The sequence below is a fragment of the Netta rufina genome (assembly GCF_964035555.1).
Source record: "Netta rufina genome assembly, chromosome: 2".
In the NCBI taxonomy this organism is placed as follows: domain Eukaryota; kingdom Metazoa; phylum Chordata; class Aves; order Anseriformes; family Anatidae; genus Netta; species Netta rufina.
The window spans coordinates 941,265-953,654 of record NC_140124.1 but is presented as its reverse complement, the minus strand read 5'-3'; the positions used below and the strand labels follow the sequence as shown (position 1 = coordinate 953,654).

At 45.8% G+C, this 12,390-nt stretch overlaps 1 protein-coding gene across 8 annotated transcripts in view; it reads right to left on the bottom strand.

Annotated features, from left to right (window-relative positions):
- Positions 1-12,390, bottom strand: part of MAP4 (microtubule associated protein 4) — a 142,006-nt gene that overhangs the window by 40,296 nt on the left and 89,320 nt on the right. For 6 of the 8 annotated variants that reach the window (XM_084282253.1, XM_084282255.1, XM_084282258.1 and 3 more), the window contains 4 exons: positions 10,890-11,507; positions 9,648-9,794; positions 8,691-8,858; positions 3,204-7,520 (listed from right to left, as the gene is read on the bottom strand). In XM_084282253.1, coding sequence (XP_084138379.1) covers positions 3,204-7,520; positions 8,691-8,858; positions 9,648-9,794; positions 10,890-11,507 — 5,250 coding nt within the window. The remainder of the gene's footprint in view (positions 1-3,203; positions 7,521-8,690; positions 8,859-9,647; positions 9,795-10,889; positions 11,508-12,390) is intronic. The other 2 variants (XM_084282256.1, XM_084282260.1) reach the window with 2 other exon arrangements.

Here is a 12,390-nt window from a genome sequence, read left to right as displayed (position 1 = left end):
AAGAAGATACAAGATCCAAACCACTGAAACAAATTAATGTGCTGTTTGTTTGTTTTTCTTTTTTTTTTTTTCCTTTTTTTCTTTTAAATAGACTTTTCTTTAAGGACAGGCTGGAGGAAATATATTTTTAATGTCTCAATGCTGAAATACAGCTTGAGGAGTAGAGGGATGAGGGCAGTAAATCTGAAGCATACGGCTCAACACTGGATGAAAGAAAACCTTCCATCATTTATTCTGTTTGCTATTCCTCAACATCACATCTCCAGTCCTGCGTCAGCCAGGGCTCCTGCTTGGAAGCACTGATTTTAGGACCCTGCTTTTGATGCATGATTTCCAATTTTAGTTTCAATCCCAAACAAGAAGTGGCATAAAGGCTCAGTCGCATTTTAAAGGCTGATAACGTCTAATACGTTTTGGTTATCATCTCAGCTGCCTCCTCCTAACATTCAGGGATATAAAACAGTTTTCCAGAAGAATCCAAGGAAGTTCTTACATCGGCAACAACGAAAATGAGAAACCAAAATAAAGCCGAAAGATGCACAAAGGATGAAATTCAAATTGCACGAAGAGCTCTGCATCTGATGGCTCTTAACTTTAAACCGCAGTCAAAATTAGAAAACAGAATTACAGAAGTTTGCAGGCAGAGTTTCTACACGACGCACACAACTTCCGCCAGCGAGAGAAATCTGCAGCATCACTGTTGCCATGACTCCCAAGGGAGCTGTACCACAAAGCCCGTACCTATTTTAGCCGTTCATACAGGAGCTGATGCACTCAGGAAAGCCATCCTGTTATTCCAGAACAGACAGTGTAAGACACGGGTGCCTGGCTAAAGAGACTGCAGTTTCTAAACTTCAGCAGCAGATTATCCAAAATAACTCCATGCATTATTCTTATAAGACATCGCTGACTGCCCACCAGGGCGAAAAAAATAGCTCATGTGTGCGGATATTCCAACTCGGGATATTCTGTTCTGTGACTCTCTATTCTGTGCTGCAAAGTATAAGCTTCGCATCGCCCCCTGAGACACAGAGACAAACTGGTGGCCAAGTTCTGGTGGTAGGTAAGGAGAGAAAACCTTTGAACAGTTTATTGCTACCTTAGCAGGAGAATGAGGCAGAGAGAATGAGGCAGAAGGGAGAAGGTAAGCACAGCCCTCGGCCCCACCAACTTTGTGAAAATTTGGATTATAGTATGATCTCCTAGCTCTCTCTGCTGCTGCTCTACCTAGTAAAGAAGCACACACGTACATGTTTTTAGATCTCAACACCTTCCCTTCACCGATTTCTGTTCCTGACCAGCGTTGAAGCAGCACGTGGGTTTCCTGCCTTGCCCTCGGGTGCAGCCTAAGGCACTCGCACAGTGGCTGCACTCACCTTAGGGACCCAGCTCACGTTTTGCTGGCTTTCTGTGGCTCACCAAACAGCTACGAGCTGGGAACTGGCTGCAAGGAGAGAGGCCCTGGTAACGTACATGGTGGTCAAGCAGCCCAGAGGCCTGGTGCCGCACTCACTGGGGCTGCCAGCGGCCGGCTGGGCCCTGCCCGGCACCACACTGGGCTGGGGCAAGGAGTGCCTCGATCAGCATTTCCTAAACAGGCTCGGCCTTTCAGGCCTTCTTCTCTAAGAAATAACAAAAAAATCCAACCGTGGATCTGTGAAGTTCTGAGAGGATGACAGTTAGTGAAGGTTGACAAGTGCTGCGCAAATTTAGGCCGGGCCTGCTTACAGATGGGGAGTGTGCCCCCAGTTCACTGATGGGTTATACAGCTGGCTCTGAACTAGGAATCCTTCACCTAATTACACATTTTACTTTACTAATTCCACAATTTTCTTGAATATTTACCTGTGAGATATTCAGGAGGAGCTTTTCTTTGTTTGCACGGATCTCCTACTAGAATACCACCCCCTTAAATCCAGCAGTAAGCAAAGGAAAGTTAAGACTTCTGGCAGATGATGGAAAGCCTAAAGATTTTTATTTTTTAATTTTTCAAAGATGATGCTGTCTTTAGCTTTCCCCTCACTCCGTATCATCATGCACCAAAGAACATCACTTCTGCAGGCACAAGTTCATGCAGAGAACACCACTTTCACCAAAATAGAACTACTTCAGGTTATGCAACACTCATTAAAATTACAAAACCTCTCAAAAACCTGACCAGCATGTTAAGGCGCACTTGAGCTCTATGTTTGTTAAGTTAGTGGCTGCATCATGCAAACTGGCAGCGAGGAACTCCGCAGGAACAGGAACAAACTTTCCTGCCCGATGACGAGGCAGAAAGTCGGGGCGCCCCAGCCCGTCTCGGCGACGGCCCTCAGGGCAGCCCCGGTTCTTCATGAGGAAGGCTTGGACTGAGCAGAAGGACGAGGGTTTTATAGTAAGGATAGAGATGATGTGTAAAGGCTCTAATTTTAGAGGTCCTATGAATTTCCTTTCGTTCTACGAAATTAGAACGAAATCCTGTGAGAACGCGGGGCTGTCCCCTGGTCAACAGCCCAAGTGAAGAGCCCCGGCTGCTTACCAGCACCTCCACAGGCTCAGCAGAGAGCCTTACAGCCTGTCAGTCCAGCTCGTGTTCTGCTACACTTTGCTTTCATAAAGATTATTATTCTAGGAGGAAGCATGCTTTACAGACTTAACAGTTTGAGGTATGGCAAGATAAAGTCACTGAGCGACTGCAGGAGGAACAGTGGCTGGTTGCAGTAGCCTCTTGTAGCATTACAGGCTCGACACAGCAGCAGTCGAGAAGATTTCCTACCACAGGAACACCCAAATCCCTGCCCTCCAGCAGCACACAATGCTAGTTAGTGACCGCGATGATTCACTGCTGCGTGTCGGATGAATGCCTCTCTGTCTCTGATGACAAGAAGCGAATGTAACTTAACACCAAAAAGTGCAAGTTTACTTTCAAAAAGCTATGTACCGTATGTATGTAAAATCACCTCTGAATGAATAGAACAAATAATCAAGTTCTGGAACGTAAACCAAACTGTCAATCCGTCGGAGTTTGGGAATTAGCACTGTGAGACAGGCAAGCAGAACTAACAGCCTTTTAAGATCAGCCAAAAACCCAGTCATGCCACACTCGCTTGTGCCACATAGGATTAACGATTACGTATTCATGCCAACGCACTGACAAACAGCAAGGTCTTGCACGCAAGCTGCCTGGATTACTGCTGCTAGCTCCAACCACAAACACACACCTTTTTCTTGCCTCTGCCGGCTCATACCAGTGGCTCTCAGCTGCCTTTGTCTCTCCTGGTCTTGAGCAGCAGACCTGGCTGGCAGAGTCGGCACCCCTCTTGACTTTGTGGGTCTCATGTAGCTTTTTAGCTGTCCTGTTGCTTTAACTCTCTCTTTCTTTGCCTCCTTTCCAGCTTTTTGTTCAGACTCCTCTTCCTTTTCTTTAATTGCGTCTTTATCTTCCCCAGACTTTGATGCTGGGCCATCCTTCAGGTGAGCAGCATCCTCTTCTGCTGGGTGAGGATGAGCTTCGTTGTTACCTTCAGGACTGACTTGGGTTGTTTGGGCAGCTGCTAGATTTACACCAGCTGCCTCTGCTTCAGCTGCTTTCTTGTCTAAACTGCCCAGGCACGTCACTGAGCCCTGCTCACTATTCCTGCCTCCATCCAACCCAACCTCTTCGGCTTTCTTCTCCACCAGTGCTTCCACCACCTGCGATGTGGCTGCATCTGCCTTGCTCTCTGGTATCGCCGTGTCCTTCTCTCCAAAAGAGACAGTTTCTTCTAGTTTCTCTGTCCCTTTGGCACCTAGGGGAGCTGGTCTGTGTTTTGCATCTGCCACCTTCTGAGGAAGGTCAGAGGAAGTGCTGTCAGTGATTTGCTTTGTATCAGTGGTTTTTACTTCTTTATCATCAGCCTTTGCCACAGGAGAAAGGCAAACTTCATCCTCTTTAGATTTAATGTCCTCTTTAACTGAAGGATCCAGAGGAAGTGCTTTACCTGCCTCAACACCACCCTGGGAAGCAGTCCCTTCAGTTTTATCATTCTCTTTCTTTGAAACCTCTTTTCCAGGCTCTTCATGTCTCAAATTGGCTGGTTGCTCAGGAGCTTTCAGGTTCTGGACCCCCTCCTGAGCACTAGGTCCAGGCTCTTTGCTGCTCTTCTCTGCTGTCACCTCAGGAGAAGGAAGCTCCTTAGCTCCTGTACCCCTCTCTGAAACATTGCCAGTGTCATCAGGGCCCCTTACTGCAGCCTGAGCAAAGGATTCAGAGTAGTTTCCTTTATTATCCCAAAGCATTTGCGGGCTGATGGGAAAACCTTTAATATTTCTGTTTTCATCTACAAAATCCATTTCTTCCATTCCATATTCCATCTCAGGTCCCATGGGAGGCAGCGCTTCGCTCTTGTTCATTTTTCTCTCTGGAAAAGCAAGCTGCTCAGGGGCATTTTTAGACTTTTTACTTCTTCCATCGCTACCTCTCTTTTTAGGTCTATCAGTAGCTGTGGCTGACCTGTGATCTGCTGCTGCTGGGTGCTCTAGAATAGGAAGTCCGACCCCAGTGCTACAAGGAGCGGGACTTTCTGCTTCAGATTTGGCAGATGTCTCCTTGTCATGAAGAGGAAACATCTCTGCACCTGCTTTGGGCTCCAGAAGCAACGGCTGCTCCAAGCTAGCCTCCACTTTTTTGCATATCTCTTTGTTATTTGTGCTCAATTTTTCTGGCTCCTGAGGTGCAGCAGGAGCTTGTGCTTTGCTTGTATCAGAGGGGTCATCCAGCAGGCTCACTAAAGCAGTGAAATTATTCTCTTTGTCTTTAGCAGGAGACTGAGCTGGTTTAGCATTTCCCACCTCTTTGACTACTGCAGGGATGTTACCTGGACCCGCTGCGGCAGACTGCTCAGGACTAACTTCAGCCTTTTTGCCTTTCGTATCTCTACCTTTTTTCTTTGGCTTGTCTGTCACCAGGTCCCTGACAGGACCGCATTCTGTAGCTGCATCTGCCCTGTGCTCTGGCAGAGGCTCAGCTGTTTTAACATCTATTTCCTTACCTTCAGTACCGGGCCAAGTCTCTTTAGTGCTGGCTGTCTCTGGCTCTGCTGTCTCTGTTTTATGACCTGCAAGAACTGGCTGGTTAGAGGAACTTTTCCTATCACCACCCTCTGTTTCAGGCTTTTCCAACGCCTCTTTGGCTACTCCTGTCAGGTTCTCCAGCAAAACCTCTCTTTCCAAATCAGGTGCCTTATCTTTATCAAAGGTCATTTCCTTTGTTTTTCCAGCCACCTTCTCTTTGCTTGGAACATTGGTTGCTTCCACCCTGGTGTCCAGGCCAGCTGACTGCCCAGAAGAACTTTTTTCGCTTTTTTTCCTTTTCCCATCACTACTCCTCTTCCTAGGTTTGTCTGCCACCAACACTGCATCAGAATCTGGCACAACGAATTCACCTGGAGAAGCAAGTCCAGCCTCTTTGCCTTTAGCCATCACGTTTACCTCCTGTCTTGGGCTGATCAGGTCAGCCACAGCAAGATGCTTTGTCTCCTCTCTCCTACCCTCCAGAAAGAATGGTTGGTCTAAAGCAACCACAGCAGCCACTTCACTTTTCCCAACACTTTCTTTAGGTCCCTCTGTTGTTAGTTCAACGGGCCTCTGTATTTTATTTAAATCCAATAAATTCTCCTGAGAAGACCCAGCACTACAGCCTCTCTCTCCACCTTTATCACCTACTTCCCCTGTTTTATCAGCTGTGGCAGGAAGACTACCAAGCTCCATCTTACTCTCAAGAAAAGGCTGCTGGAAAAAACCTCGTTCACCTTTTTTACTTTTCCCATCGCTACCTCTTTTTTTTGGCTTCTCTGCTGGTTTTGCAGGGTAAGTATGTGCATTTGCTGACGGGTGGCCTCTTGTAGGAAAACCAGCCTCCCTGCAGCTATCAGAGAAAGTTGCTTCTTTCATGGTCTCATCTGCCTTCACCCCATCAGCAGGTTTGCCTACATCCTCCGAAACAGCTACCTGCTCAGAGGAACTTTTGATTTTTTTGACTTTCCCTTCACCACGCTTTTTTTTAGGTCTGTCCATCCCATGAGCAATACCGAGATCTTTTCCAGTCTGCTGCTCTAATGCCATAAACCCGTCCCCTTTGTTTTTATCAGGGGAATCTGCCACTCTAGCTCCGTCTGCTGCTTCAGCACAAGCAGGGTGTTTGGCTGCAGCAGGCTGAGCTGCTGGAAGAAACGGCTGCTCTGGAAAACTGTCAGCCTTCCTGTTTTGCAGAGAAATAACTGCCTCGGGTTTTTGTACAGCTAACGGTGTACCAGGCATTTTAGTAGCATCTGCTGGGGTCTTTGATAATCCCTCTGAAGCACTTAAGTCGACTGCCATGCACTTATCGGGGGACACCGGCTTGGTTTCTTCAGCTGCCGTTGGCTTGTCAGGACGTTGGTTCGATGGGGCCACAGCCCCTGCAGGAGGCTCTCTGAAGGATTCGTTTTCAACCCCTTTGCTTTTTTCACAACTACCTCCTTTCTTCGCTGCTTCTTCCAGTGACCCACTGGAAGGCTGAAGCTCACGGGGGGCAGTGTCCCTGGGTGTTTTCTGCTGGGGAGATACGCACTGAGCTTCCTTATCCTTGTCAGAAAGGAGAGTTTCTGAAGGCTTGACCTCTAAAGGAGTTTCTACTTTGCTTACACTGATCGCTTCTGAAAGAGACGCCTGCAGGCCAGCACATCCTGCCTCGTCAGACTCCCTCTTTTCATTTTTACCAGGAACATTTCTTTCCATGGGCTTGGTTGGCACCTCTGCTGTAACAGGTTCCCCCGGCTTGGTCTCGCCTCCCTGCTTCAGGGGAACCTGTTTTCTCTTCCCTTTGGAGCTCGACATCCAGCCGTCATCTCTCACGTCTTCTTTTGGGATGAAGTCTCTATTTTTTGGTGACTCAAACGGCACGCTGGTTTTCTGGACCTGCTGTCCTGGTGCCGGCACTGAGAAGGCATTTTCATCAGCCAGGATGGGACTTCCAGTTATTATTTTAGCATCCTTTGGCACATCTGAAGCTCTGTTTCCTGAGGCAACCAACTGCTCTTTGTGAGCTTCGGCGGGCATTACGGGGCCAACATCTGGTTTTTGCAACTCACCACCAACTGGAGAATTTTTCGGAGCTCTCGAGGCTGCTGAATTTTCATCCCAGAACTCCGTTGCTCTTGGCGGCTGGTTTCTCTTTTGTTTGGGTTTCTTTTTCTTTTTCTTCACAACAGCCAGAGAACCTTCCAAATCCCAGCTCTCCCTGGGTGCATCTCTGCAGCTCTCCACAAGCTCTGGCAGCACACCGGACGGCTGCTCGGTTGCCTTTTTATGTGAAACCCTAGTGCGAGGGGATGCTCCAGCAACAGATCCGGGTTCCGCTACCGAACAGGGGTCTACTCTGGGCTCAGTGCTCTTCTGCTGTGGCAGACCTACGAGCCGTTCCTCTGGCACATCTGCAACAGGCACTGCTGCAGGTTTTGCTCTGCCAAACCTGCGGTCACTTGATTTGTTAGCTTGCCTTATTTGTGCAGTAGGTAGACCTGGAATACAGGAAGCCTGCTCAAACATCAAAGCAACTATTTGCTTTTTTTTTTAAAAAAATATATTATATATATATAAATGTGATTTTAGCCATCTAAAACAATCCATACAGTCATATATGCAGAACTTCCCAGCACCAATACCACACTAATTCTAAATCCACCTCAGCGTGGCTGGGATAGGCATTTACACACAAAACCTATTGCAACAGTTCCCAATAAATCCGTCAATGCTATTTAAAAATCCATAGCCCCTGACACATGCTCTTACCCCACCAAAAAGCAATAGTTCTGGTAAGGCCATGTTATCTTTTTTTTTTTTTTAAAGTGCATTAAGGATCCATTTTGTCTCGACAAGACAAGACAACGCAGACTTTTTCTCTCCCTAATTGGCAACCTTCCCAAGTGCGAAAACAGAGGTTTTAGTGGAAAGATGAGACTGGGGAAGAGAGGAGGGGGACAACGGGAGGGGGGAGCAGAAGAGCCAGGTTTCCCACAGCACCCAGAGTGGAAGCAGTGGAAGGCAGAACCTCCGTCGCAGAAGTCGTTTGCTGTACCCGGTTACAGGCAGGGTTTCCTTAGCTACAAGCCACCGATTTTAAAGAGAGCGTCAGTCAGTTGTCAGTTAGCCCTGGCCCACAAATCAGCCTCCAGTCACAAATGTAAGCAATAACAGCTCGTCGGAGAGGCTGGATTAGTGGAGCAGGGTAAAAAAAAAAAAAAAAAAAAAAAAAAAGATCCCATTTTCCTTTGGTAATTACAAAATCCAATTTGGAAGGAGGCCTTCCCTGGGAATATTGCAATAAGAATTAATGGTCCTTTTTAATACCAGGATAAAAGGAAATAAAACAGCAGTGGTAATGGCAGAAAGATGGTGAGCTGTTATATTCTAAAGCAGAAAAGATATAAGCTAGGAGCAGTGATAAAGTAACAGTAGCAAGCATATTTAGGCTTTTAGTCCTGTGAACAGGAAGGAGAAAAGATTATTTTAGAGCGCAGGGATTAGAGGCGAAGTGCAAGCAGAATCACCGATGAATGCAAAGAACTGCACAGCTGATTGGTCCAAAAACAAATTTTGCTTGCTCAGGTGGCACAGAAGTCAATAGGAAAAGGTGAACAGTTCCCAGAGGACGTTTCCATTCTAAAATTGAATTATTATTTATATTCTACCTGTAGGTTCTTGTAGAGCTTTTTCTTGCTGGGGTTGTGCATGCTCGATATGGTTGTGCTCAGCCTGCTCCTTTGGTTTCTCTGTAACAGTAACATCCACAGTAACAGGTTTTTCTGCAAGGAGGTCTTTGTTTTCTAGTGCAACAACTTCTTTTGCTTCTACTGGAACTGAAATACGAAAGTGGAAAGAAATTGAAACGAAATACAAAAAAAATATGAATAGAATACTTCAGCTCCTATGAATACAGGTAACCAGCAGTTTAAAAGCAAACCTTTGGAAAGGGTAGAGGTTCTATCTTCTTTTTAATAGGGATGAAGTTCATAAGATTTGATTGTCTACTATGTATTACCTCCTCTCAATCCCATTTTAAGAAGCAGTTTTATATTTTGACTGACATGCACAAGTATAGGTAAAGCATGAAGCAAAGACCATCATGGTGCTTACGTACACAGTGAAGTTGTCAATTAAAAAAAAATCAAACCAGTGCTAAAAAATGCTCCATTATCAGTCTGCAGTCCTTATCTAATGCTAATCGTCTAGTATTCATAGATATTTTAGGATACATTAATATAGACACTACTAAATTCCTAGCTACACAGCTATAACAAGTTTTAATTTATAAAACAATCACTTTGGAGAACGGTTGTATTTTAAAAATATGAATAAGATTGATTACATAAAAAACACAGATTGTGAGAGATGTAAAACAAATATGGATGAGGAAGAAAAAGACAAGTTACATGCTGGTCATTTCCAAAGTGAAGGCTACCACCTGGTTCTAACACAGTCCCCACGTTCGTACATGTTTATAACCTTCCTGAGATTAAATCTTTGTTGCTTTGTCCTTCACAAGGATAGGAGAACGGTGGCTGGGAGAAAGAATCTGGGTGCTTGGGAAGAACCAGCTGAGAGCAAAGTGCTTGCTCCAGCTGTATGCTGTGGTTTGCATTTCTCACCTGCTGGTTCAGGCAGATGGTTCGTCTGTTCCGGAAGACGATCTTCATGGTGGCTGGGAGATGGAATACTGTCTTTGGCTTTCTCTAAGGGAAGATCAACACAAGCCTCTGGGCCTTTCAGTTCTTGTTCCATGCTTGCAGGTGCTTCTGAAAACAGAATGTAGAGAATAAAATTTCATTTTTTTTTTTAATTTAGATGAGATTAAGCAGGATAAAATTACGTCCTCACCTAATTTCCATTTTCCTCAGGAAACTAGAGGTTTTCATCACTTTCAGAACAGTGATAACCTGCTTTTTAGGATCACTTTCTAACAGCTCACCCCTCCTGAAAGCTTAAGTGCTCTTCTAAAGCAAATCTTCCTGTATTGGCTTGTATTTAGTCTTTCATTCCCCCACCTATGCCTTTCAGCTACTACATTCTAAAAAGGTTTTTCTTTTGCTAAAACTTCTCTCCTTTGAAATGTACTCTTATCATTAAACCAAAGAATATTAGAAGGTAAAAAAAAATGAAAAAGAAAATTTCTTACTACTTAGAACTCTTTCCACAGTCAATCAATATACGCTGGGTCTGCCCAGTGCTGTTTGCTATAGTGACTGTCGTGTCTCTCAGAAAGGAGAGTGTCCTTTGAGAAATCCACGCAGCACAAAAAATCCATTGTCCACCACATGGAAAAAGCAAAACGCTCGCTGCCCTGAATCGATGCCTATAGTCATTGCAAGGAAATGTCACAACATCACCAACAAAGCCTGTCAGTCTCCTCAGAAACTGTTTTCCAGATAAGAAGCTTTGTTCGAAAACGCTGTCCCGCAGCATCTGTGGAAATTTCTGTATATGATAATGATGCAAAAATAAATACTAACATGGATGAACTAGAAAAAAATAAAAATAAAAAACACAAACACACAGCTCTGTAAAGAATGCCAAGTCCTTAAAAAATCATTAAGTTATTCCAGTTTCATATTTTCTAAGTGAAAAATCCTTGTGAAGTTCTTCCTCTGTCTGTATCTTGTCAGTGGAGCTGTGCTCTACTTAAGATTCTGATGTGCCTTGCATTTAAACATCTTAACTACTAAAAAACTATGTTTTTTTATGTGGCAGTCTTACTAGAATTGTACATCTCTGTAGTAGTCACTATCCACTACCAGGCTCGTTGCTGCTAGTGCTGTGCCAGCTTCGAGTGGCCTTTGCACACCACTTGCCAAGTTATTTCTGGCCTGAACAAAGCTTTCAGCTAAGCTCACCTGCAGGAGGCTCGTGGAAGGGTGACTTGCCATGCTCAGCAGGAGATTCAGATGTTATCAGCTCTTCAGATGCAGCAAGCTTGGTGTCAGCTGCAGGGACAGGCTTAGCTTCTGATGCAGAGACAAAACCTGAATCCACAGCAGGAAAAGGCTTGGCTTCTGCGACAGGAGCAAACCCAGAATCCATGGCGTGGAGGTGGTTAGCTTCTGCTGGAGGGGCAAACTCCAAATCCACGGCGTGCTGAGACTCAGTGTCTGCTACTGGGCTAAATGCCAAATCCATAGCATGGTGAGACTTCGTGTCTGCTGCCGGGGCAAACCCCGCGTCTGCTGCTGGAGCAAACTCCAAATCCACGGCGTGATGGGACTTAGAATCTGCTTCTGGGTTCAAGCCAGTATCCACCACTGGGGCGAACATGGCATCGATACCATTAGGAGGTTTGGCTTCTGGGGCAGGAGCGAAGCCCATATCCAGAGCCTGAGGAGGCTCTGCTTCTGCTGCAGGTGCAAATCCAGCATCTGCAGCCTGCGGAGGCTTGGTGTCTCCTGCAAGGATGGACCCAGCTTTCTCTGCAGAAATGGACGTGACATCCGAGGCAGGAACACACTGTGCATCTGCTACGGAAAAACAGATTGCAGAAATCAACAAAAAATAACGAATGTGAAAACCCAACAGTGCAGATTATGGCTAGAGAATGGCTTCCCCTTGCCCTCTTGTGCCTTTTCAGCAGCAACCACTCCCCCGGCCACTCCGCTCAGGTTGCACTGCTCTTGCTGACAGATTCCTCAGTGCACCCAAGCCATGTTTTGTATCCTTGGCTACAGTGTCAGACATCCGCCTGCTCCTAGCCTCCAGCAGCCAAAAGATGCTTTGTTATTGTTTAAAATCTGACGCTGCAGAGCTGGCAAGAGACCCGAGCGGGTAGATCCACTGCAAGCAACACATTCCAACGGAACAGACACCAGCATCCTAATGAGGTTTTTTCACTCTACAGGAGGAGACAGAAACTTTTGGTGCCACCTTTCTGAGCACGGCAGCGTATTCCAACAACTGAAAAAGTCCTGAAATGTTCCAGAGCCACGTTTCAAATATTGTTTACACTGTTCGTGGGCAGGACAGTACTGCACCTCGAGCAGAAGCAAGGGCACTGATACAGAAGGCACTGCCACCCAGTGAAGCGCCAGCTGCCCCTTATTCTTTCAAACTTGGCCTCACTCACATTTTACATAATAGCTACTGAAAACTCAGCTCTTCGTTTCAAAATAACATTCAAATTTCAGCTGTCTACAGGCAAATTTTACAAGTTATCCAAAGCCAGAAGCACTGGCTCTTACGTTTCTTCTGCAGCTATTACTTTCAACAGCCCCTGGTACTGTCTGTACGCTGTGCAGCACGGTGACCTCAACAGCTTAGATACACAGCTGAGTAGATGTTAAAAAATAAAATTTCTCCTCAGTGTTTGAACTGCATCTAAAAGCATTCCCCTGCCAAACAGCAGGA